This window comes from Oryzias latipes, chromosome 1 (genome assembly GCF_053564925.1).
Source record: "Oryzias latipes strain Hd-rR chromosome 1, Olatipes_Hd-rR_3.1".
In the NCBI taxonomy this organism is placed as follows: domain Eukaryota; kingdom Metazoa; phylum Chordata; class Actinopteri; order Beloniformes; family Adrianichthyidae; genus Oryzias; species Oryzias latipes.
In genome coordinates, this window is record NC_136237.1 from 24,949,502 (window position 1) to 24,977,078 (window position 27,577).

A 27,577-nucleotide genomic window follows, 5' to 3' on the forward strand; every position below is an offset into this window, starting at 1 on the left:
AGCCCCAGCCGCACCCAGAGGCCCAGCCCTGCCCAGAGGCCCAGCCGCACCCAGAGCGCCATTTATATGGCATGGGGCGCAGGGCAGGGCCAGGGAATTGGCCAGGATAGAATGGGAGAACCAAGTGAGTTATAAGTTTTTGCTCAAAAACATGACATTTCTCTTTAAACAAAGTGCATTTTTTGGTAGCACAGTATATTGTTTGAAAGATTTTATTAATTAATTTGTGTACATTTTAAAAAATGTAGAAATTTATCGTACATTAAAAAAAAAAAAAAAACAATCACGGGGTCCCATAAGAAATTTCCTCCTCCACCCCCACCCCCACCCCCTTTCAGAACCCCACCCCCCGTAGAGCCCCTCCCAGAGCCTCGTTCTCCCCAAGAGCCCCACTCCGGCCCAGAATCCCACCCCCTCCCAGAGCCCCGCTCCCGCCAAGACCCCCACTCCGGCCCAGAGCCCCACCCCTGCCCAGAGGCCCAGCCGCACCCAGAGGCCCAGCCCTGCCTAGAGGCCCAGCCGCACCCAGAGCGCCATTTATATGGCATGGGGCGCAGGGCAGGGCCAGGGAATTGGCCAGGATAGAATGTGAGAACCAAGTGAGTTATAAGTTTTTGCTCAAAAACATGACATTTCTCTTTAACCAAAGTGCATTTTTTGGTAGCACAGTATATTGTTTGAAAGATTTTATTAATTAATTTGTGTACATTTTAAAAAATGTAGAAATTTATCGTACATATAAAAAAAAAAAATCACGGGGTCCCATAAGAAATTTCCTCCTCCACCCCCCACCCCTCTCAGAACCCCACCCCCTCGTAGAGCCCCTCCCAAAGCCTCGTTCTCCCCAAGAGCCCCACTCCGGCCCAGAATCCCATCCCCTCCCAGAGCCCCGCTCCCGCCAAGACCCCCACTCCGGCCCAGAGCCCCACCCCTGCCCAGAGGCCCAGCCGCACCCAGAGGCCCAGCCCTGCCTAGAGGCCCAGCCGCACCCAGAGCGCCATTTATATGGCATGGGGCGCAGGGCAGGGCCAGGGAATTGGCCAGGATAGAATGGGAGAACCAAGTGAGTTATAAGTTTTTGCTCAAAAACATGACATTTCTCTTTAACCAAAGTGCATTTTTTGGTAGCACAGTATATTGTTTGAAAGATTTTATTAATTAATTTGTGTACATTTTAAAAAATGTAGAAATTTATCGTACATATAAAAAAAAAAACAATCACGGGGTCCCATAAGAAATTTCCTCCTCCACCCCCACCCCCACCCCCTCTCAGAAGCCCACCTCCTCGTAGAGCCCCTCCCAGAGCCTCGTTCTCCCCAAGAGCCCCACTCCGGCCCGGAATCCCACCCCCTCCCAGAGCCCCTCTCCCGCCAAGACCCCCACTCCGGCCCAGAGCCCCACCCCTGCCCAGAGGCCCAGCCGCACCCAGAGGCCCAGCCCTGCCCAGAGGCCCAGCCGCACCCAGAGCGCCATTTATATGGCATGGGGCCCAGGGCAGGGCCAGGGAATTGGCCAGGATAGAATGGGAGAACCAAGTGAGTTATAAGTTTTTGCTCAAAAACATGACATTTCTCTTTAACCAAAGTGCATTTTTTGGTAGCACAGTATATTGTTTGAAAGATTTTATTAATTAATTTGTGTACATTTTAAAAAATGTAGAAATTTATCGTACATAAAAAAAAAAATCACGGGGTCCCATAAGAAATTTCCTCCTCAACCCCCACCCCCACCCCTTCTCAGAACCCCACCCCCCGTAGAGCCCCTCCCAGAGCCTCGTTCTCCCCAAGAGCCCCACTCTGGCCCAGAATCCCACCCCCTCTCAGAGCCCCGCTCCCGCCAAGACCCCCACTCCGGCCCAGAGCCCCACCCCTGCCCAGAGGCCCAGCCGCACCCAGAGGCCCAGCCCTGCCCAGAGGCCCAGCCGCACCCAGAGCGCCATTTATATGGCATGGGGCCCAGGGCAGGGCCAGGGAATTGGCCAGGATAGAATGGGAGAACCAAGTGAGTTATAAGTTTTTGCTCAAAAACATGACATTTCTCTTTAACCAAAGTGCATTTTTTGGTAGCACAGTATATTGTTTGAAAGATTTTATTAATTAATTTGTGTACATTTTAAAAAATGTAGAAATTTATCGTGCATAAAAAAAAAAATCACGGGGTCCCATAAGAAATTTCCTCCTCCACCCCCACCCCCACCCCCTCTCAGAACCCCACCCCCTCGTAGAGCCCCTCCCAGAGCCTCGTTCTCCCCAAGAGCCCCACTCCGGCCCAGAATCCCACCCCCTCCCAGAGCCCCGCTCCCGCCAAGACCCCCACTCCGGCCCAGAGCCCCACCCCTGCCCAGAGGCCCAGCCGCACCCAGAGGCCCAGCCCTGCCTAGAGGCCCAGCCGCACCCAGAGCGCCATTTATATGGCATGGGGCGCAGGGCAGGGCCAGGGAATTGGCCAGGATAGAATGGGAGAACCAAGTGAGTTATAAGTTTTTGCTCAAAAACATGACATTTCTCTTTAACCAAAGTGCATTTTTTGGTAGCACAGTATATTGTTTGAAAGATTTTATTAATTAATTTGTGTACATTTTAAAAAATGTAGAAATTTATCGTGCATAAAAAAAAAAATCACGGGGTCCCATAAGAAATTTCCTCCTCCACCCCCACCCCCTCTCAGAACCCCACCCCCTCGTAGAGCCCCTCCCAGAGCCTCGTTCTCCCCAAGAGCCCCACTCCGGCCCAGAATCCCACCCCCTCCCAGAGCCCCGCTCCCGCCAAGACCCCCACTCCGGCCCAGAGCCCCACCCCTGCCCAGAGGCCCAGCCGCACCCAGAGGCCCAGCCCTGCCTAGAGGCCCAACCGCACCCAGAGCGCCATTTATATGGCATGGGGCGCAGGGCAGGGCCAGGGAATTGGCCAGGATAGAATGGGAGAACCAAGTGAGTTATAAGTTTTTGCTCAAAAACATGACATTTCTCTTTAACCAAAGTGCATTTTTTGGTAGCACAGTATATTGTTTGAAAGATTTTATTAATTAATTTGTGTACATTTTAAAAAATGTAGAAATTTATCGTACATATAAAAAAAAAAAAATCACGGGGTCCCATAAGAAATTTCCTCCTCCACCCCCCACCCCTCTCAGAACCCCACCCCCTCGTAGAGCCCCTCCCAAAGCCTCGTTCTCCCCAAGAGCCCCACTCCGGCCCAGAATCCCATCCCCTCCCAGAGCCCCGCTCCCGCCAAGACCCCCACTCCGGCCCAGAGCCCCACCCCTGCCCAGAGGCCCAGCCGCACCCAGAGGCCCAGCCCTGCCTAGAGGCCCAGCCGCACCCAGAGCGCCATTTATATGGCATGGGGCGCAGGGCAGGGCCAGGGAATTGGCCAGGATAGAATGGGAGAACCAAGTGAGTTATAAGTTTTTGCTCAAAAACATGACATTTCTCTTTAACCAAAGTGCATTTTTTGGTAGCACAGTATATTGTTTGAAAGATTTTATTAAGTAATTTGTGTACATTTTAAAAAATGTAGAAATTTATCGTACATATAAAAAAAAAAACAATCACGGGGTCCCATAAGAAATTTCCTCCTCCACCCCCACCCCCACCCCCTCTCAGAAGCCCACCTCCTCGTAGAGCCCCTCCCAGAGCCTCGTTCTCCCCAAGAGCCCCACTCCGGCCCGGAATCCCACCCCCTCCCAGAGCCCCTCTCCCGCCAAGACCCCCACTCCGGCCCAGAGCCCCACCCCTGCCCAGAGGCCCAGCCGCACCCAGAGGCCCAGCCCTGCCCAGAGGCCCAGCCGCACCCAGAGCGCCATTTATATGGCATGGGGCCCAGGGCAGGGCCAGGGAATTGGCCAGGATAGAATGGGAGAACCAAGTGAGTTATATGTTTTTGCTCAAAAACATGACATTTCTCTTTAACCAAAGTGCATTTTTTGGTAGCACAGTATATTGTTTGAAAGATTTTATTAATTAATTTGTGTACATTTTAAAAAATGTAGAAATTTATCGTACATAAAAAAAAAAATCACGGGGTCCCATAAGAAATTTCCTCCTCAACCCCCACCCCCACCCCTTCTCAGAACCCCACCCCCCGTAGAGCCCCTCCCAGAGCCTCGTTCTCCCCAAGAGCCCCACTCTGGCCCAGAATCCCACCCCCTCTCAGAGCCCCGCTCCCGCCAAGACCCCCACTCCGGCCCAGAGCCCCACCCCTGCCCAGAGGCCCAGCCGCACCCAGAGGCCCAGCCCTGCCCAGAGGCCCAGCCGCACCCAGAGCGCCATTTATATGGCATGGGGCCCAGGGCAGGGCCAGGGAATTGGCCAGGATAGAATGGGAGAACCAAGTGAGTTATAAGTTTTTGCTCAAAAACATGACATTTCTCTTTAACCAAAGTGCATTTTTTGGTAGCACAGTATATTGTTTGAAAGATTTTATTAATTAATTTGTGTACATTTTAAAAAATGTAGAAATTTATCGTGCATAAAAAAAAAAATCACGGGGTCCCATAAGAAATTTCCTCCTCCACCCCCACCCCCACCCCCTCTCAGAACCCCACCCCCTCGTAGAGCCCCTCCCAGAGCCTCGTTCTCCCCAAGAGCCCCACTCCGGCCCAGAATCCCACCCCCTCCCAGAGCCCCGCTCCCGCCAAGACCCCCACTCCGGCCCAGAGCCCCACCCCTGCCCAGAGGCCCAGCCGCACCCAGAGGCCCAGCCCTGCCTAGAGGCCCAGCCGCACCCAGAGCGCCATTTATATGGCATGGGGCGCAGGGCAGGGCCAGGGAATTGGCCAGGATAGAATGGGAGAACCAAGTGAGTTATAAGTTTTTGCTCAAAAACATGACATTTCTCTTTAACCAAAGTGCATTTTTTGGTAGCACAGTATATTGTTTGAAAGATTTTATTAATTAATTTGTGTACATTTTAAAAAATGTAGAAATTTATCGTGCATAAAAAAAAAAATCACGGGGTCCCATAAGAAATTTCCTCCTCCACCCCCACCCCCTCTCAGAACCCCACCCCCTCGTAGAGCCCCTCCCAGAGCCTCGTTCTCCCCAAGAGCCCCACTCCGGCCCAGAATCCCACCCCCTCCCAGAGCCCCGCTCCCGCCAAGACCCCCACTCCGGCCCAGAGCCCCACCCCTGCCCAGAGGCCCAGCCGCACCCAGAGGCCCAGCCCTGCCTAGAGGCCCAACCGCACCCAGAGCGCCATTTATATGGCATGGGGCGCAGGGCAGGGCCAGGGAATTGGCCAGGATAGAATGGGAGAACCAAGTGAGTTATAAGTTTTTGCTCAAAAACATGACATTTCTCTTTAACCAAAGTGCATTTTTTGGTAGCACAGTATATTGTTTGAAAGATTTTATTAATTAATTTGTGTACATTTTAAAAAATGTAGAAATTTATCGTACATATAAAAAAAAAACAATCACGGGGTCCCATAAGAAATCTCCTCCTCCACCCCCACCCCCTCTCAGAACCCCACCCCCTCGTAGAGCCCCTCCCAGAGCCTCGTTCTCCCCAAGAGCCCCACTCCGGCCCAGAATCCCACCTCCTCCCAGAGCCCCGCTCCCGCCAAGACCCCCACTCCGGCCCAGAGCCCCAGCCGCACCCAGAGGCCCAGCCCTGCCCAGAATCCCACCCCCTCCCAGAGCGCCATTTATATGGCATGGGGCGCAGGGCAGGGCCAGGGAATTGGCCAGGATAGAATGTGAAAACCAAGTGAGTTATAAGTTTTTGCTCAAAAACATGACATTTCTCTTTAACCAAAGTGCATTTTTTGGTAGCACAGTATATTGTTTGAAAGATTTTATTAATTAATTTGTGTACATTTTAAAAAATGTAGAAATTTATCGTACATAAAAAAAAAACAATCACGGGGTCCCATAAGAAATTTCCTCCTCCACCCCCACCCCCACCCCCTCTCAGAACCCCACCCCCGGTAGAGCCCCTCCCAGAGCCTCGTTCTCCCCAAGAGCCCCACTCCGGCCCAGAATCCCACCCCCTCCCAGAGCCCCGCTCCCGCCAAGACCCCCACTCCGGCCCAGAGCCCCACCCCTGCCCAGAGGCCCAGCCGCACCCAGAGGCCCAGCCCTGCCCAGAGGCCCAGCCGCACCCAGAGCGCCATTTATATGGCATGGGGCGCAGGGCAGGGCCAGGGAATTGGCCAGGATAGAATGGGAGAACCAAGTGAGTTATAAGTTTTTGCTCAAAAACATGACATTTCTCTTTAACCAAAGTGCATTTTTTGGTAGCACAGTATATTGTTTGAAAGATTTTATTAATTAATTTGTGTACATTTTAAAAAATGTAGAAATTTATCGTACATAAAAAAAAAAAACAATCACGGGGTCCCATAAGAAATTTCCTCCTCCACCCCCACCCCCTCTCAGAACCCCACCCCCTCGTAGAGCCCCTCCCAGAGCCTCGTTCTCCCCAAGAGCCCCACTCCGGCCCAGAATCCCACCCCCTCTCAGTGCCCCGCTCCCGCCAAGACCCCCACTCCGGCCCAGAGCCCCACCCCTGCCCAGAGGCCCAGCCGCACCCAGAGGCCCAGCCCTGCCCAGAGGCCCAGCCGCACCCAGAGCGCCATTTATATGGCATGGGGCCCAGGGCAGGGCCAGGGAATTGGCCAGGATAGAATGGGAGAACCAAGTGAGTTATAAGTTTTTGCTCAAAAACATGACATAACTCTTTAACCAAAGTGCATTTTTTGGTAGCACAGTATATTGTTTGAAAGATTTTATTAATTAATTTGTGTACATTTTAAAAAATGTAAAAATTTATCGTGCCTAAAAAAAAAAATCACGGGGTCCCATAAGAAATTTCCTCCTCCACCCCCACCCCCACCCCCTCTCAGAACCCCACCCCCTCGTAGAGCCCCTCCCAGAGCCTCGTTCTCCCCAAGAGCCCCACTCCGGCCCAGAATCCCACCCCCTCCCAGAGCCCCGCTCACGCCAAGACCCCCACTCCGGCCCAGAGCCCCACCCCTGCCCAGAGGCCCAGCCGCACCCAGAGGCCCAGCCCTGCCTAGAGGCCCAGCCGCACCCAGAGCGCCATTTATATGGCATGGGGCGCAGGGCAGGGCCAGGGAATTGGCCAGGATAGAATGGGAGAACCAAGTGAGTTATAAGTTTTTGCACAAAAACATGACATTTCTCTTTAACCAAAGTGCATTTTTTGGTAGCACAGTATATTGTTTGAAAGATTTTATTAATTAATTTGTGTACATTTTAAAAAATGTAGAAATTTATCGTACATATAAAAAAAAAAACAATCACGGGGTCCCATAAGAAATTTCCTCCTCCACCCCCACCCCATCTCAGAACCCCACCCCCTCGTAGAGCCCCTCCCAGAGCCTCGTTCTCCCCAAGAGCCCCACTCCGGCCCAGAATCCCACCTCCTCCCAGAGCCCCGCTCCCGCCAAAACCCCCACTCCGGCCCAGAGCCCCAGCCCTGCCCAGAGGCCCAGCCGCACCCAGAGGCCCAGCCCTGCCCAGAGGCCCAGCCGCACCCAGAGCGCCATTTATATGGCATGGGGCGCAGGGCAGGGCCAGGGAATTGGCCAGGATAGAATGGGAGAACCAAGTGAGTTATAAGTTTTTGCTCAAAAACATGACATTTCTCTTTAACCAAAGTGCATTTTTTGGTAGCACAGTATATTGTTTGAAAGATTTTATTAATTAATTTGTGTACATTTTAAAAAATGTAGAAATTTATCGTACATAAAAAAAAAACAATCACGGGGTCCCATAAGAAATTTCCTCCTCCACCCCCATCCCCTCTCAGAACCCCACCCCCCGTAGAACCCCTCCCAGAGCCTCGTTCTCCCCAAGAGCCCCACTCCGGCCCAGAATCCCACCCCCTCCCAGAGCCCCGCTCCCGCCAAGACCCCCACTCCGGCCCAGAGCCCCACCCCTGCCCAGAGGCCCAGCCGCACCCAGAGGCCCAGCCCTGCCCAGAGGCCCAGCCGCACCCAGAGCGCCATTTATATGGCATGGGGCGCAGGGCAGGGCCAGGGAATTGGCCAGGATAGAATGGGAGAACCAAGTGAGTTATAAGTTTTTGCTCAAAAACATGACATTTCTCTTTAACCAAAGTGCATTTTTTGGTAGCACAGTATATTGTTTGAAAGATTTTATTAATTAATTTGTGTACATTTTAAAAAATGTAGAAATTTATCGTACATAAAAAAAAAACAATCACGGGGTCCCATAAGAAATTTCCTCCTCCACCCCCACCCCCACCCCCTCTCAGAACCCCACCCCCCGTAGAACCCCTCCCAGAGCCTCGTTCTCCCCAAGAGCCCCACTCCGGCCCAAAAACCCACCCCCTCCCAGAGCCCCGCTCCCGCCAAGACCCCCACTCCGGCCCAGAGCCCCACCCCTGCCCAGAGGCCCAGCCGCACCCAGAGGCCCAGCCCTGCCCAGAGGCCCAGCCGCACCCAGAGCGCCATTTATATGGCATGGGGCGCAGGGCAGGGACAGGGAATTGGCCAGGATAGAATGGGAGAACCAAGTGAGTTATAAGTTTTTGCTCAAAAACATGACATTTCTCTTTAACCAAAGTGCATTTTTTGGTAGCACAGTTTATTGTTTGAAAGATTTTATTAATTAATTTGTGTACATTTTAAAAAATGTAGAAATTTATCGTACATAAAAAAAAAAAAAACAATCACGGGGTCCCATAAGAAATTTCGTCCTCCACCCCCACCCCCTATCAGAACCCCACCCCCTCGTAGAGCCCCTCCCAGAGCCTCGTTCTCCCCAAGAGCCCCACTCCGGCCCAGAATCCCACCCCCTCCCAGAGCCCCGCTCCCGCCAAGACCCCCACTCCGGCCCAGAGCCCCACCCCTGCCCAGAGGCCCAGCCGCACCCAGAGGCCCAGCCCTGCCCAGAGGCCCAGCCGCACCCAGAGCGCCATTTATATGGCATGGGGCCCAGGGCAGGGCCAGGGAATTGGCCAGGATAGAATGGGAGAACCAAGTGAGTTATAAGTTTTTGCTCAAAAACATGACATAACTCTTTAACCAAAGTGCATTTTTTGGTAGCACAGTATATTGTTTGAAAGATTTTATTAATTAATTTGTGTACATTTTAAAAAATGTAAAAATTTATCGTGCATAAAAAAAAAAATCACGGGGTCCCATAAGAAATTTCCTCCTCCACCCCCACCCCCACCCCCTCTCAGAACCCCACCCCCTCGTAGAGCCCCTCCCAGAGCCTCGTTCTCCCCAAAAGCCCCACTCCGGCCCAGAATCCCACCCCCTCCCAGAGCCCCGCTCACGCCAAGACCCCCACTCCGGCCCAGAGCCCCACCCCTGCCCAGAGGCCCAGCCGCACCCAGAGGCCCAGCCCTGCCTAGTGGCCCAGCCGCACCCAGAGCGCCATTTATATGGCATGGGGCGCAGGGCAGGGCCAGGGAATTGGCCAGGATAGAATGGGAGAACCAAGTGAGTTATAAGTTTTTGCACAAAAACATGACATTTCTCTTTAACCAAAGTGCATTTTTTGGTAGCACAGTATATTGTTTGAAAGATTTTATTAATTAATTTGTGTACATTTTAAAAAATGTAGAAATTTATCGTACATATAAAAAAAAAAACAATCACGGGGTCCCATAAGAAATTTCCTCCTCCACCCCCACCCCATCTCAGAACCCCACCCCCTCGTAGAGCCCCTCCCAGAGCCTCGTTCTCCCCAAGAGCCCCACTCCGGCCCAGAATCCCACCTCCTCCCAGAGCCCCGCTCCCGCCAAGACCCCCACTCCGGCCCAGAGCCCCAGCCCTGCCCAGAGGCCCAGCCGCACCCAGAGGCCCAGCCCTGCCCAGAGGCCCAACCGCACCCAGAGCGCCATTTATATGGCATGGGGCGCAGGGCAGGGCCAGGGAATTGGCCAGGATAGAATGGGAGAACCAAGTGAGTTATAAGTTTTTGCTCAAAAACATGACATTTCTCTTTAACCAAAGTGCATTTTTTGGTAGCACAGTATATTGTTTGAAAGATTTTATTAATTAATTTGTGTACATTTTAAAAAATGTAGAAATTTATCGTACATAAAAAAAAAACAATCACGGGGTCCCATAAGAAATTTCCTCCTCCACCCCCATCCCCTCTCAGAACCCCACCCCCCGTAGAACCCCTCCCAGAGCCTCGTTCTCCCCAAGAGCCCCACTCCGGCCCAGAATCCCACCCCCTCCCAGAGCCCCGCTCCCGCCAAGACCCCCACTCCGGCCCAGAGCCCCACCCCTGCCCAGAGGCCCAGCCGCACCCAGAGGCCCAGCCCTGCCCAGAGGCCCAGCCGCACCCAGAGCGCCATTTATATGGCATGGGGCGCAGGGCAGGGCCAGGGAATTGGCCAGGATAGAATGGGAGAACCAAGTGAGTTATAAGTTTTTGCTCAAAAACATGACATTTCTCTTTAACCAAAGTGCATTTTTTGGTAGCACAGTATATTGTTTGAAAGATTTTATTAATTAATTTGTGTACATTTTAAAAAATGTAGAAATTTATCGTACATAAAAAAAAAACAATCACGGGGTCCCATAAGAAATTTCCTCCTCCACCCCCACCCCCACCCCCTCTCAGAACCCCACCCCCCGTAGAACCCCTCCCAGAGCCTCGTTCTCCCCAAGAGCCCCACTCCGGCCCAAAAACCCACTCCCTCCCTGAGCCCCGCTCCCGCCAAGACCCCCACTCCGGCCCAGAGCCCCACCCCTGCCCAGAGGCCAAGCCGCACCCAGAGGCCCAGCCCTGCCCAGAGGCCCAGCCGCACCCAGAGCGCCATTTATATGGCATGGGGCGCAGGGCAGGGACAGGGAATTGGCCAGGATAGAATGGGAGAACCAAGTGAGTTATAAGTTTTTGCTCAAAAACATGACATTTCTCTTTAACCAAAGTGCATTTTTTGGTAGCACAGTTTATTGTTTGAAAGATTTTATTAATTAATTTGTGTACATTTTAAAAAATGTAGAAATTTATCGTACATAAAAAAAAAACAATCACGGGGTCCCATAAGAAATTTCCTCCTCCACCCCCACCCCCACCCCCTCTCAGAACCCCACCCCCCGTAGAACCCCTCCCAGAGCCTCGTTCTCCCCAAGAGCCCCACTCCGGCCCAAAAACCCACCCCCTCCCAGAGCCCCGCTCCCGCCAAGACCCCCACTCCGGCCCAGAGCCCCACCCCTGCCCAGAGGCCCAGCCGCACCCAGAGGCCCAGCCCTGCCCAGAGGCCCAGCCGCACCCAGAGCGCCATTTATATGGCATGGGGCGCAGGGCAGGGCCAGGGAATTGGCCAGGATAGAATGGGAGAACCAAGTGAGTTATAAGTTTTTGCTCAAAAACATGACATTTCTCTTTAACCAAAGTGCATTTTTTGGTAGCACAATTTATTGTTTGAAAGATTTTATTAATTAATTTGTGTACATTTTAAAAAATGTAGAAATTTATCGTACATAAAAAAAAAAAACAATCACGGGGTCCCATAAGAAATTTCGTCCTCCACCCCCACCCCCTATCAGAACCCCACCCCCTCGTAGAGCCCCTCCCAGAGCCTCGTTCTCCCCAAGAGCCCCACTCCGGCCCAAAAACCCACTCCCTCCCTGAGCCCCGCTCCCGCCAAGACCCCCACTCCGGCCCAGAGCCCCACCCCTGCCCAGAGGCCAAGCCGCACCCAGAGGCCCAGCCCTGCCCAGAGGCCCAGCCGCACCCAGAGCGCCATTTATATGGCATGGGGCGCAGGGCAGGGACAGGGAATTGGCCAGGATAGAATGGGAGAACCAAGTGAGTTATAAGTTTTTGCTCAAAAACATGACATTTCTCTTTAACCAAAGTGCATTTTTTGGTAGCACAGTTTATTGTTTGAAAGATTTTATTAATTAATTTGTGTACATTTTAAAAAATGTAGAAATTTATCGTACATAAAAAAAAAACAATCACGGGGTCCCATAAGAAATTTCCTCCTCCACCCCCACCCCCACCCCCTCTCAGAACCCCACCCCCCGTAGAACCCCTCCCAGAGCCTCGTTCTCCCCAAGAGCCCCACTCCGGCCCAAAAACCCACCCCCTCCCAGAGCCCCGCTCCCGCCAAGACCCCCACTCCGGCCCAGAGCCCCACCCCTGCCCAGAGGCCCAGCCGCACCCAGAGGCCCAGCCCTGCCCAGAGGCCCAGCCGCACCCAGAGCGCCATTTATATGGCATGGGGCGCAGGGCAGGGCCAGGGAATTGGCCAGGATAGAATGGGAGAACCAAGTGAGTTATAAGTTTTTGCTCAAAAACATGACATTTCTCTTTAACCAAAGTGCATTTTTTGGTAGCACAGTTTATTGTTTGAAAGATTTTATTAATTAATTTGTGTACATTTTAAAAAATGTAGAAATTTATCGTACATAAAAAAAAAAAACAATCACGGGGTCCCATAAGAAATTTCGTCCTCCACCCCCACCCCCTATCAGAACCCCACCCCCTCGTAGAGCCCCTCCCAGAGCCTCGTTCTCCCCAAGAGCCCCACTCCGGCCCAGAATCCCACCCCCTCCCAGAGCCCCGCTCCCCTCAAGACCCCCACTCCGGCCCAGAGCCCCACCCCTGCCCAGAGGCCCAGCCGCACCCAGAGGCCCAGCCCTGCCCAGAGGCCCAGCCGCACCCAGAGCGCCATTTATATGGCATGGGGCGCAGGGCAGGGCCAGGGAATTGGCCAGGATAGAATGGGAGAACCAAGTGAGTTATAAGTTTTTGCTCAAAAACATGACATTTCTCTTTAACCAAAGTGCATTTTTTTGGTAGCACAGTATATTGTTTGAAAGATTTTATTAATTAATTTGTGTACATTTTAAAAAATGTAGAAATTTATCGTACATAAAAAAAAAACAATCACGGGGTCCCATAAGAAATTTCCTCCTCCACCCCCACCCCCACCCCCTCTCAGAACCCCACCCCCCGTAGAACCCCTCCCAGAGCCTCGTTCTCCCCAAGAGCCCCACTCCGGCCCAGAATCCCACCCCCTCCCAGAGCCCCGCTCCCGCCAAGACCCCCACTCCGGCCCAGAGCCCCAGCCCTGCCCAGAGGCCCAGCCGCACCCAGAGGCCCAGCCCTGCCCAGAGGCCCAGCCGCACCCAGAGCGCCATTTATATGGCATGGGGCGCAGGGCAGGGCCAGGGAATTGGCCAGGATAGAATGGGAGAACCAAGTGAGTTATAAGTTTTTGCTCAAAAACATGACATTTCTCTTTAACCAAAGTGCATTTTTTGGTAGCACAGTATATTGTTTGAAAGATTTTATTAATTAATTTGTGTACATTTTAAAAAATGTAGAAATTTATCGTACATAAAAAAAAAACAATCACGGGGTCCCATAAGAAATTTCCTCCTCCACCCCCACCCCCACCCCCTCTCAGAACCCCACCCCCCGTAGAGCCCCTCCCAGAGCCTCGTTCTCCCCAAGAGCCCCACTCCGGCCCAGAAACCCACCCCCTCCCAGAGCCCCGCTCCCGCCAAGACCCCCACTCCGGCCCAGAGCCCCACCCCTGCCCAGAGGCCCAGCCGCACCCAGAGGCCCAGCCCTGCCCAGAGGCCCAGCCGCACCCAGAGCGCCATTTATATGGCATGGGGCGCAGGGCAGGGCCAGGGAATTGGCCAGGATAGAATGGGAGAACCAAGTGAGTTATAAGTTTTTGCTCAAAAACATGACATTTCTCTTTAACCAAAGTGCATTTTTTGGTAGCACAGTATATTGTTTGAAAGATTTTATTAATTAATTTGTGTACATTTTAAAAAATGTAGAAATTTATCGTACATATAAAAAAAAAAAAATCACGGGGTCCCATAAGAAATTTCCTCCTCCACCCCCACCCCCTCTCAGAACCCCACCCCCTCGTAGAGCCCCTCCCAGAGCCTCGTTCTCCCCAAGAGCCCCACTCCGGCCCAGAATCCCATCCCCTCCCAGAGCCCCGCTCCCGCCAAGACCCCCACTCCGGCCCAGAGCCCCACCCCTGCCCAGAGGCCCAGCCGCACCCAGAGGCCCAGCCCTGCCTAGAGGCCCAGCCGCACCCAGAGCGCCATTTATATGGCATGGGGCGCAGGGCAGGGCCAGGGAATTGGCCAGGATAGAATGGGAGAACCAAGTGAGTTATAAGTTTTTGCTCAAAAACATGACATTTCTCTTTAACCAAAGTGCATTTTTTGGTAGCACAGTATATTGTTTGAAAGATTTTATTAATTAATTTGTGTACATTTTAAAAAATGTAGAAATTTATCGTACATATAAAAAGAAAAACAATCACGGGGTCCCATAAGAAATTTCCTCCTCCACCCCCACCCCCACCCCCTCTCAGAAGCCCACCTCCTCGTAGAGCCCCTCCCAGAGCCTCGTTCTCCCCAAGAGCCCCACTCCGGCCCGGAATCCCACCCCCTCCCAGAGCCCCTCTCCCGCCAAGACCCCCACTCCGGCCCAGAGCCCCACCCCTGCCCAGAGGCCCAGCCGCACCCAGAAGCCCAGCCCTGCCCAGAGGCCCAGCCGCACCCAGAGCGCCATTTATATGGCATGGGGCCCAGGGCAGGGCCAGGGAATTGGCCAGGATAGAATGTGAGAACCAAGTGAGTTGTAAGTTTTTGCTCAAAAACATGACATTTCTCTTTAACCAAAGTGCATTTTTTGGTAGCACAGTATATTGTTTGAAAGATTTTATTAATTAATTTGTGTACATTTTAAAAAATGTAGAAATTTATCGTACATTAAAAAAAAAATCACGGGGTCCCATAAGAAATTTCCTTCTCAACCCCCACCCCCACCCCCTCTCAGAACCCCACCCCCCGTAAAGCCCCTCCCAGAGCCTCGTTCTCCCCAAGAGCCCCACTCTGGCCCAGAATCCCACCCCCTCTCAGAGCCCCGCTCCCGCCAAGACCCCCACTCCGGCCCAGAGCCCCACCCCTGCCCAGAGGCCCAGCCGCACCCAGAGGCCCAGCCCTGCCCAGAGGCCCAGCCGCACCCAGAGCGCCATTTATATGGCATGGGGCCCAGGGCAGGGCCAGGGAATTGGCCAGGATAGAATGGGAGAACCAAGTGAGTTATAAGTTTTTGCTCAAAAACATGACATTTCTCTTTAACCAAAGTGCATTTTTTGGTAGCACAGTATATTGTTTGATAGATTTTATTAATTAATTTGTGTACATTTTAAAAAATGTAGAAATTTATCGTGCATAAAAAAAAAAATCACGGGGTCCCATAAGAAATTTCCTCCTCCACCCCCACCCCCACCCCCTCTCAGAACCCCACCCCCTCGTAGAGCCCCTCCCAGAGCCTCGTTCTCCCCAAGAGCCCCACTCCGGCCCAGAATCCCACCCCCTCCCAGAGCCCCGCTCCCGCCAAGACCCCCACTCCGGCCCAGAGCCCCACCCCTGCCCAGAGGCCCAGCCGCACCCAGAGGCCCAGCCCTGCCCAGAGGCCCAGCCGCACCCAGAGCGCCATTTATATGGCATGGGGCGCAGGGCAGGGCCAGGGAATTGGCCAGGATAGAATGGGAGAACCAAGTGAGTTATAAGTTTTTGCTCAAAAACATGACATTTCTCTTTAACCAAAGTGCATTTTTTGGTAGCACAGTATATTGTTTGAAAGATTTTATTAATTAATTTGTGTACATTTTAAAAAATGTAGAAATTTATCGTACATAAAAAAAAAACAATCACGGGGTCCCATAAGAAATTTCCTCCTCCACCCCCACCCCCATCCCCTCTCAGAACCCCACCCCCCGTAGAACCCCTCCCAGAGCCTCGTTCTCCCCAAGAGCCCCACTCCGGCCCAGAATCCCACCCCCTCCCAGAGCCCCGCTCCCGCCAACACCCCCACTCCGGCCCAGAGCCCCACCCCTGCCCAGAGGCCCAGCCGCACCCAGAGGCCCAGCCCTGCCCAGAGGCCCAGCCGCACCCAGAGCGCCATTTATATGGCATGGGGCGCAGGGCAGGGCCAGGGAATTGGCCAGGATAGAATGGGAGAACCAAGTGAGTTATAAGTTTTTGCTCAAAAACATGACATTTCTCTTTAACCAAAGTGCATTTTTTGGTAGCACAGTATATTGTTTGAAAGATTTTATTAATTAATTTGTGTACATTTTAAAAAATGTAGAAATTTATCGTACATAAAAAAAAAACAATCACGGGGTCCCATAAGAAATTTCCTCCTCCACCCCCACCCCCACCCCCTCTCAGAACCCCACCCCCCGTAGAACCCCTCCCAGAGCCTCGTTCTCCCCAAGAGCCCCACTCCGGCCCAGAAACCCACCCCCTCCCAGAGCCCCGCTCCCGCCAAGACCCCCACTCCGGCCCAGAGCCCCACCCCTGCCCAGAGGCCCAGCCGCACCCAGAGGCCCAGCCCTGCCCAGAGGCCCAGCCGCACCCAGAGCGCCATTTATATGGCATGGGGCGCAGGGCAGGGCCAGGGAATTGGCCAGGATAGAATGGGAGAACCAAGTGAGTTATAAGTTTTTGCTCAAAAACATGACATTTCTCTTTAACCAAAGTGCATTTTTTGGTAGCACAGTTTATTGTTTGAAAGATTTTATTAATTAATTTGTGTACATTTTAAAAAATGTAGAAATTTATCGTACATAAAAAAAAAAAACAATCACGGGGTCCCATAAGAAATTTCGTCCTCCACCCCCACCCCCTATCAGAACCCCACCCCCTCGTAGAGCCCCTCCCAGAGCCTCGTTCTCCCCAAGAGCCCCACTCCGGCCCAGAATCCCACCCCCTCCCAGAGCCCCGCTCCCCTCAAGACCCCCACTCCGGCCCAGAGCCCCACCCCTGCCCAGAGGCCCAGCCGCACCCAGAGGCCCAGCCCTGCCCAGAGGCCCAGCCGCACCCAGAGCGCCATTTATATGGCATGGGGCGCAGGGCAGGGCCAGGGAATTGGCCAGGATAGAATGGGAGAACCAAGTGAGTTATAAGTTTTTGCTCAAAAACATGACATTTCTCTTTAACCAAAGTGCATTTTTTGGTAGCACAGTATATTGTTTGAAAGATTTTATTAATTAATTTGTGTACATTTTAAAAAATGTAGAAATTTATCGTACATATCAAAAAAAAAACAATTACGGGCTCCCATAAGAAATTTCCTCCTCCACCCCCACCCCCTCTCAGAACCCCACCCCCTCGTAAAACCCCTCCCAGAGCCTCGTTCTCCCCAAGAGCCCCACTCCGGCCCAGAATCCCACCCCCTCCCAGAGCCCCGCTCCCGCCAAGACCCCCACTCCGGCCCAGAGCCCCACCCCTGCCCAGAGGCCCAGCCGCACCCAGAGGCCCAGCCCTGCCCAGAGGCCCAGCCGCACCCAGAGCGCCATTTATATGGCATGGGGCGCAGGGCAGGGCCAGGGAATTGGCCAGGATAGAATGGGAGAACCAAGTGAGTTATAAGTTTTTGCTCAAAAACATGACATTTCTCTTTAACCAAAGTGCATTTTTTGGTAGCACAGTATATTGTTTGAAAGATTTTATTAATTAATTTGTGTACATTTTAAAAAATGTAGAAATTTATCGTACATAAAAAAAAACAATCACGGGGTCCCATAAGAAATTTCCTCCTCCACCCCCACCCCCACCCCCTCTCAGAACCCCACCCCCCGTAGAACCCCTCCCAGAGCCTCGTTCTCCCCAAGAGCCCCACTCCGGCCCAGAATCCCACCCCCTCCCAGAGCCCCGCTCCCGCCAAGACCCCCACTCCGGCCCAGAGCCCCAGCCCTGCCCAGAGGCCCAGCCGCACCCAGAGGCCCAGCCCTGCCCAGAGGCCCAGCCGCACCCAGAGCGCCATTTATATGGCATGGGGCGCAGGGCAGGGCCAGGGAATTGGCCAGGATAGAATGGGAGAACCAAGTGAGTTATAAGTTTTTGCTCAAAAACATGACATTTCTCCTTAACCAAAGTGCATTTTTTGGTAGCACAGTATATTGTTTGAAAGATTTTATTAATTAATTTGTGTACATTTTACAAAATGTAGAAATTTATCGTACATAAAAAAAAAAACAATCACGGGGTCCCATAAGAAATTTCCTCCTCCACCCCCACCCCCACCCCCTCTCAGAACCCCACCCCCCGTAGAGCCCCTCCCAGAGCCTCGTTCTCCCCAAGAGCCCCACTCCGGCCCAGAATCCCACCCCCTCCCAGAGCCCCGCTCCCGCCAAGACCCCCACTCCGGCCCAGAGCCCCACCCCTGCCCAGAGGCCCAGCCGCACCCAGAGGCCCAGCCCTGCCCAGAGGCCCAGCCGCACCCAGAGCGCCATTTATATGGCATGGGGCGCAGGGCAGGGCCAGGGAATTGGCCAGGATAGAATGGGAGAACCAAGTGAGTTATAAGTTTTTGCTCAAAAACATGACATTTCTCTTTAACCAAAGTGCATTTTTTGGTAGCACAGTATATTGTTTGAAAGATTTTATTAATTAATTTGTGTACATTTTAAAAAATGTAGAAATTTATCGTACATAAAAAAAAAAACAATCACGGGGTCCCATAAGAAATTTCCTCCTCCACCCCCACCCCCTCTCAGAACCCCACCCCCTCGTAGAGCCCCTCCCAGAGCGTCGTTCTCCCCAAGAGCCCCACTCCGGCCCAGAATCCCACCCCCTCCCAGAGCCCCGCTCCTGCCAAGACCCCCATTCCGGCCCAGAGGCCCAGCCGCACCCAGAGCGCCATTTATATGGCATGGGGCCCAGGGCAGGGCCAGGGAATTGGCCAGGATAGAATGGGAGAACCAAGTGAGTTATAAGTTTTTGCTCAAAAGTGTGACATTTCTCTTTAACCAAAGTGCATTTTAAGAATGGTGCACATAGATAGATAGATAGACAGATAGATAGACAGATAGATAGACAGATAGATAGATAGATAGATAGATAGATAGATAGATAGATAGATAGATAGATAGATAGATAGATAGATAGATAGATAGATAGATAGATAGATAGATAGATAGATAGATAGATAGATAGAAGAGAGAAGGTGAAAAAACTATGTTCATTATTTGAAGTAACAGTAGTAATAGTTCCCAGTGTCTGTTCCCTGCTGGAATAATGTCACCAAGAATAAGTGGAATGTTTTTTACGAGACATAATGTCTGAATGGAGTTCAAGCCAATGCCATTACCTGGACTATCCAAAATAATTTTAGTGGGACGATTTTTTCTTTCTAAAAAACCATAGTCAAAACCATAGATCCTTGAAAGCAAGTTTTGTTCTGATATGTAGTGTTATGTGAGATATTCAAATAGCAATTTGATCTCATACTGAGCGACATCTTCAAGAAGATCATGCATTATATCAAAAGAGTAGTTACTGCAAACATGGAAATACTGCAAGGAATTTAGAGAAGAATTTCTTTTCATACCATACAGTGACTTTAAATTAACATTTTCTTTAAGAGACTGCCAATGCATGTCAAACACATCTTTTTCACGAAAGACCACTTTAGGATTTGACAATCATCTTTTTCAACCAAACAAAGGCGACAAAAATGTCGGCTGTTGAATGACTCGTTAAAACCAAGAATGGAATGCATCCCTAGATTATCTCCAGTTATTTGTGAAATTGTTCCATATATTGGCTCATCAGAAAATGGAAGACTTATCCCTCGACTTTCAAGTTGTTTCAAATCACTTATCAGTGGTTCCAGTATAACATCAAAACCGTACTTGTGCAGATCTGGTGTGTGGAAAAGAGATACTAAATGAATGTTCATCAAGATGGAATTAAATTTTGGAGGTAGATTTCTTAAAATGAAATAAATGCCGCCAATTTTGTGAATTCCACGTTTTGAGCCAAGGGGATTGGCCGTTTCAAAATCATCATAGAATAGCTGAATTTGTAAAGCATGCTTTTGGGCTGAAAACAGGGGGTGAGTATTAAAGTAACTTCCATCACAAAAGTCATGATACGCATCTGGCTCTGACCTACACTCCCTCTTCAGGAGAGCACAAATTTCTGGATTCTTACACATGAACTTCAGAGATTCCAGAACAGGGACATAAATGAAAGTATCCTTAACAGGTACCTGATCATAAGTACCCGATTTTTGATTACGTCTGGTGTCGTATCTCACTCCCAGTGTTATTTCTCTGGGCTCTACCACTCCCCATTTTAGGTTGATGAATTTATTTCGTTTCCATTCTGTATTTAGATGAGTGAATGGGTTTTTCAATTTTTCAAAAGATTCATTAATTACAGATATGTTGGGGTCAGTTGCAGGTAAAGCAGAAATAATGGCTTGCTTTGCTTCTGAACGAAGCTCGCTTGTTAGTTCCCCCAAATCACCCACAAGTGAAGATACTAAACTGTTAGAAATGCCACTACCCTGCAGTTTGCCCACAATGGATGCACACATTTTTTTGGAAGTTTCTCTACTTTCTGGAACATGGGACGAACTAGACTCTAGAATAACACTGGATGAACTTTGAGAAAGATCTGTTGAATGAAATTGGTCTTCCAAATCATGTGAAACTGGATCACTAGGCAAATTAGTAACAGCTGAAGTATGAACAATTTGTTCAACGTTGCTATGAATAATGTTAAGGTGCTTTCTAAAGCCTGCATATGTTTGAAACTGAAGCCTACAACTTGGCTGACAACAAAACAACTTGAACTTTGGTCCAGGATAATAACCATGTTCACCTCTTATATGTGAAATCAACTGCTGACTGCTGGGGAAAATTTTGTTGCACAAAAAACATGTGAGCATTTTGCTCAAAATGCCTTTAATTGTCCTGGCTTTAAATCTGGGTTGTGAGAAGCACCTCCTGGTTAAGGAGTTTGGCTCTCATGTCTCGAATTCTTGGTGACACCTTCATTTTACCCATATCAATGTTATAAACTGTTGTCTGCAAAAAGGTGTAGAAATTCAGAAGTGCACCATCATAAGACACACTGAAAACAAAATGAGCTTTAAAAAGTTCATCAAATGCCCCAAGGGAGCGGTTTGCCTGGCATGGGATGAGACGCTTGTCAATGGAGATGTAGAATCTGTCGATGTACCTCTTTTCGCGACCAACGGCTAGGAGGTATGGCTGATGGTTCTGCTGGTTCTGAAGATGTTCTTCCAAACTGCAGCAAGACTGAGGTTTAAAAAGGACATTGGACACTCAAGTCAGAAATAGCACTGCACAAGTGAAAACAAACATTCTATGTTAAATTAAACTTGCCTACAATTTGTTTCATTTAACTATTTACCAGTTTTACACATGATCAAAATTAACAAATGTAAAATTACCTTGTGAAAGACAATAACTTTTTCAACTGCATCAGAAGCGCTGATTTTTGGAAACTTTGGTCCCCCAGGTGGTGGTGGAAGGAGATATAACAGCAACAAAAGCGAGGCCATCTCTGCATCATAAGCTATGGACAAAGAATGAATGAACAGCAAAGACTTAAAACAATGATCATTAAAAGGGCAAAAACCAATTACTCTGTTGAAAACGTTGCATATATTTAAAACTCTGCATGTCTCAAGTAGATATGTGCCGCAATAAATAGTAAAATGACAGCTAAAATAAGTTGGCGGTGATGCAATAACTGAGAAACTTAAATATGCCCCTAATAATCTGATTTAACAAACCTGCATTCAAATGTACTGCAAATTCATGTACTTCATGATCTTTTAGGTCATTGAACTTTTAAAGACTTACACAAAGCAAAGTACAAAAAAAGTTATGTTAATAAAGTATTGAATTGTAAACACAAGAGAGCAAAACTCACTCATTGCCTCATCACTTCCTTGTGGACTCTCCGCTGAATGCAACAACTGACGAAGCTCTGGTGTTGAAGTGAGCTGCTTGGCCTCTTTGATAACGTTGCATCTAAAGATCGGGTCCCATTTCTGAAGCAGCCGGTTGGATACCTCGTCATTAAACAAGAGAATGAAGTCTTGATTTACCTATGAGAAAGAAAATATACTATCACCACATTCTGCACATTTCAAGTAAATCTCAAAATATCACTGCATACATACCAATCCTTTGGTATCCAGGAATCTTGGGAAGATTGACAGGATGTCAATCGTTTTGTCTGAGTCATTGATGAGTTTTTGCCGATGCTGAAACGTCTCTCTCATCTTTCGAAAAATTTGCATAGTGTCTGTGGCATAATTGAGCAAAGACATTGCCTCCTGACAAGCATCTCCATCCAGCTGCTGCTCCTCAACTACAACAGATCTCTGGAATTTAGGGCCCCCTGAAGAAAGGAACACACACACTTTAAATAAATTAGGCCCTAGTTGTTGATAGGTAAATGCAAAAAAAATTATATAATAAAAATCAGTCCAAGAGATTGTTCAACCAATCTAGTAAGAGGAAAGTGGCTTTCTAATGTCAGACATACAAACTACTTTTGTGAAAGAGGTGACAGCATACAGACCTAAAACCATCTTTGCTCTCTTCTACTACACTAGCTGACATAAGATGACCAGTTTGCAGATGTATTACCTCCTCCTTGAGAAAGGCCAGTGAGGCTATTTGAAGTGGTAGATTCTCGTCGAATCTTTCTCTGGATGGTCTTAAGACGCCAAGAAATGTATCCTGTACTGCTTGCAGCATCATAGAAATGTTCCTGAAATGGAAATACATTAACAGTGCATTGTCTGTCATTTTTAAGAATATCAGAAATCAAAATGCCCACCCAGAACCTAACAACACAAAACATAAATACTATCTCAACGAATATTACAATAATAATTATACATACGTAGCCTTTCTCGGAGTATGGGTCTTTCAGGGATGGAAAAAGTGTCACTATCCCAAGAGCATATTCTTCTCTAACAGCTTTAGTGGGGAGATGTCTGGGAAGAGATTCAATTGGGATTACTATAGTAATAGATAAACAGTTTTGATTCTTTTTTTAAGTCTACAAAAACTGGGCACATTACCCATGTTTATCAATCATGTGGGCCACTATTATATTGACCAGCTTTCTTCTGGTAGAATCTTTAAGAGTCTGTGATGCGTGATATTCTTCAAGGACCTCTTCACCACCTGAACTGGCTCCAAGTACAGCTTCGATCAACTAAGGGAAGACAAAAATTGTAATTAAACGGCAAAAAAAAATGTTGACAGAGATATTAGAAACTTTTTACCAACCTTTTTTGCAGAAACTGCATTGATTGTTCCTTCAAGTCTTGAATTTTTCCCTGGGATCTCATCTAGAAGTACAGTTGATGCACTTGCACTTGAACTGAAGCTTGAGTCAGACCATTCAGATGGAGAGGACAAGGAGCAATCAGTAAACTCTAGGAGAAAAAATAAATTTCAGAAATAAAAAAAATGTACAGCTTCGTTCAAATGTTGCAAAATTTATTGCATCTTGTTGGATTCCACATTATACTACATATTGTTTTTTTTCTGTAGACTGATTTGAGAGTTCAGGTTCCACCATTTGACACTGAATTGCTTCATGTAACTGACCCTTTACATTTCTCACCATCACTTGGGAAAACTGTTAAAACAACGCTGCCTTGGCTGACAAGGTCATTGAAAATGTCTTCGTCAACTTCTGTCCCTGTTGCATCTTTGTATACTACTTTTGCGTCAGGTGGCAGGCAAAACCTCTCGATGACTGGAAAAGATGAGATATTTCTGAGAGCACCTTTTAAGCCAGCACTATTCTCACTTCACAAATGAATTAACTAATTTGGATACAAAATCACCTACACAAAATGTATTTCCTCTTCAAACGAAATTTAAAAACAAACCTTTTTCATGAAATCAAACTGTCCATCAACTTCATCCAGCTTTACATATTTCTGCTGTTGGCGGTAGCGAACCTGCACCAGCATTTTACTGAACCATACCAAAAAGAAAAGAACATGACAGAAATAAGCATTTTTTTAGCATACAACTTAAACAATTCAAGCTAAAATTAAAAACAGTCATATGGACACAGTAATAAACCTGTCAACTATGTTATCCACTACAGAGTTTTGAAACTTTTAAAACCCATGCAGTGGGTTCCAGAATGAGGTGTGTGTGTGAGCCATGTAATATGCAAAGTCAATTATGTAATCACCAAGTATGGTATATGTTAGGGTGAGCTTTCCATAAAAGAACAAAAAAATAGGGGGGGGGGGGGGGGGGGGGCATGCTGACACTGCTAACATGACTATCAAGACTTACCTCCTTCACTTAGGGCTTACCAGCTGAGACCCTCTGAAGCTGAAGAGCAACACCAATTGACACTAAGAATTAGATTATAAAATTTAGTTACATTTACAATGTGGTGTAAATATTGATTAAAGCAAGGTTGTGTTATAAAATTCAATTATACTTAAGTAACCCCCCACCCACACAAAAAAATTTGACAGCCCTTACCAGCCCACAAAGATAGACTTCATAAATATTAGGTTAAATCATTGTCCATAGCTCTAAATAAAACAATTAAAAATACAAAAAAAAAACTTGTATACATTTTGCTTGTAAAATGCATTTTGCAACACATACAGAGTAAAATAAAACGACATTCCCTATTTAATTTCTCGGATAATCTACGTTCACATGACATCCAGCGATTACAAGCAGGAAAGGGTGTCTGTCTTAAAATTTTGTCCCACCTGTAAAAATTTGTTTTTTAGTATGTAGTAACTTTTTGCAAAGTGACACTAAAAAATTCCTTCCTTCCACAGGACAGATGCAATTTTGAGTACGTTTTTTTAAAGGATGCCACAACTGGTTAAAAGTAAAAAATAGTTTTTTACATGATTCAAGCATACATGAAACTTGCTAAATAGTAAATAAATAAAATTATATAAATGCAGGAAAACACATTTTCCTAAAATGTAAAATAGTTATCTAAAACCCCTAACTGCATTCACACAGAACGTGATTTCGTGTGTCTGTGACCAAGTTAAGGCTTGCTGTTCCTGTATTAGTTCGAAAGGGAGTAGGCCTAAGCAAACAGGTGGCTTTATCATGTCTGTCTGTCCGCCAAGGTGGATGTGGAGCGCTCCAGCCCCATGGGCCCTGGAACAAACTGACGACCCTTTCCAAGGTTTCCCCCACCTTTCCTTAACAGTAATCTGACGTGCTCCGGCAACCCCGCTGCTCCGAAAGGGATAAAGCGGGTTAAGAAGATGGATGGACGGATGGATGGAATTGTGACGTTGAGTCGCCATTTTGGATTTGTACTTCATCTGCTAATCGAGTCCCCGAAAATGTCAAGTCCCAGAGACGAGTCCCAGATTGTTTAAAAGCGACAACCTCGCCAACGGTCTTTTTTTTTTTTAAACTCAGGCCGCGCCGCTGAAAACACACTGCGCTCAAATCGCGCCACAGATCCTCTACATTAACTTAACATTGAAACTCGAAGTCTGTGTGTGTAGCATTAGCTGTTCAGGTAAAGCTGCATTTACAACATTTGTGCGTGTAGTGCATTACAGAAGGCCACGGACGGGTTGGATGAAACCGCTGCGTGAAAGCAGCTTAACAGCATCAAAAAGGCGTAGAAAAATTATACAATTCTCTCTAGATACATTATTGTATATACTAAGGGCCATTTAACAGTATTTTTTTCCCCATAAATTAGTTTAACTTACCGCTTGTGAAGAACTTTTTCCAGCACTGATGAAATTGCCGCAGCTCATGGAAAATTACCACGTTGCACTTTCTTACACAGGGTTTCCGAGGCAAAAGCCCAGGGGCCTTGACTCTCTATAGTGTCAAATGAACTTCACTTTATGAGGTGCCGTGTAGGACATTATTCAGAATTAGCATTCACATACACATGTGAAATCTCTCACACACACTAGTGAAATGCTTGTATACATACAACTGAAAATGTATTCATTCACATACACATGTGAAATCTCTCACATACACATGTGAAATCTCTCACATACACATGTGAAATCTCTCACATACACATGTGAAATGCTCTCACATACACATGTGAAATGCTCTCACACACACTACTGAAAATGCTCTCACACACACTACTGAAAATGCTCTCACATACACTAGTGAAATGCTTGTATACATACAACTGAAAATGTATTCATTCACATACACATGTGAAATCTCTCACATACACATGTGAAAATGCTCTCACATACACATGTGAAATGCTCTCACACACACTACTGAAAATGCTCTCACATACACATGTGAAATGCTCTCACACACACTACTGAAAATGCTCTCACATACACATGTGAAATGTTCTCACACACACTACTGAAAATGCTCTCACACACACTACTGAAAATGCTCTCACATACACTAGTGAAATGCTTGTATACATACAACTGAAAATGTATTCATTCACATACACATGTGAAATCTCTCACATACACATGTGAAAATGCTCTCACATACACATGTGAAATGCTCTCACACACACTACTGAAAATGCTCTCACATACACATGTGAAATGCTCTCACACACACTACTGAAAATGCTCTCACATACACATGTGAAATGTTCTCACACACACTACTGAAAATGCTCTCACACACACTACTGAAAATGCTCTCACATACACATGTGAAATGCTCTCACATACACATGTGAAATGCTCTCACACACACTACTGAAAATGCTCTCACATACACTAGTGAAATGCTTGTATACATACAACTGAAAATGTATTCATTCACATACACATGTGAAATCTCTCACATACACATGTGAAAATGCTCTCACATACACATGTGAAATGCTCTCACACACACTACTGAAAATGCTCTCACATACACATGTGAAATGCTCTCACACACACTACTGAAAATGCTCTCACATACACATGTGAAATGTTCTCACACACACTACTGAAAATGCTCTCGCACACACTACTGAAAATGCTCTTACACACACTACTGAAAATGCTCTTACACACACTACTGAAAATGCTCTCACATACACATGTGAAAATGCTCTCACACACACTATCCAAAATGCTCTCACATACACATGTGAAAATTTCAATAGAAACGGAAGGCATTTCTTTATTGTTAGAAACGAAGTTGCTCGACTGAAGGCATTTCAGTGGAAATGAACCTGTGTCCGAATTCCTGCCCTGATCCCGAACTACTAAAACCCTATATAGTGCAGAACTATATAGTTCTATATAGTTCTCTGAATTTAAAAGCAATTCAGACACCCGTGCTCAGTACTTTTTTCTTTTGGGTGTTGTTCATAACGCGCTTGACACGGAAACAAAGTGGCGCATTACCCCCACCACCTGGTCTGGAGGCGAACTACTCCTATTTAACGCGGAGAATGACACTTATTTGTCAGAGTAAAAACATAATAAATATGAACATTTTACAAAGACTATTTATGAATCTGCTGTGTTCTGATCAGGGAAAACGTGACTGATTTATAAATAATTAAATTACAAACACTTTGGTGTTGATTTAATGCATTTGTTCATAAATAAACCCCCAAGTTATTTTTTCATGCCAATATTTATTTTGTTTTTGTGCCGCTGAACGATTAACAGGCTCTTGCAAGGAGGCATTTTTTTCTGTAGTTTTTGTACTTCACCTGCTAATCGAGTCCCCGAAAATGTCAAGTCCCAGAGACGAGTCCCAGATTGTTTAAAAGCGACAACCTCGCCAACGGTCTTTTTTTTTGTTAAACTTACA

General features: G+C 47.9%; 1 protein-coding gene across 1 annotated transcript; it reads right to left on the reverse strand.

Annotated features, from left to right (window-relative positions):
- Positions 1 to 18,850: 18,850 nt before the first annotated feature.
- On the reverse strand, positions 18,851 to 23,603 carry LOC144991023 (uncharacterized). Its single transcript, XM_078944667.1, has 9 exons — positions 23,421 to 23,603; positions 23,081 to 23,229; positions 22,870 to 23,006; positions 22,689 to 22,782; positions 22,430 to 22,553; positions 21,958 to 22,178; positions 21,705 to 21,882; positions 21,220 to 21,344; positions 18,851 to 21,064 (listed from the first exon to the last, which is right to left on the reverse strand). Exons 3-9 carry the CDS (start codon positions 22,884 to 22,886, stop codon positions 20,723 to 20,725), a joined length of 1,101 nt encoding a protein of 366 aa, XP_078800793.1. The 5' UTR covers positions 22,887 to 23,006; positions 23,081 to 23,229; positions 23,421 to 23,603; the 3' UTR covers positions 18,851 to 20,722.
- Between the last annotated feature and the right edge of the window lie 3,974 nt (positions 23,604 to 27,577).

Bases quoted from the DNA above. Each gene is read 5' to 3' on its own strand.
- LOC144991023 (XM_078944667.1), bottom strand. The intron at 22,179-22,429 runs GTAATACATCTG...TCCTTTCTTCAG, and splicing joins TGGCCTTTCTCAAGGAGGAG to GGGGCCCTAAATTCCAGAGA. The intron at 21,345-21,704 runs GTGAGTTTTGCT...CTTTGTCCATAG, and splicing joins AGGAAGTGATGAGGCAATGA to CTTATGATGCAGAGATGGCC.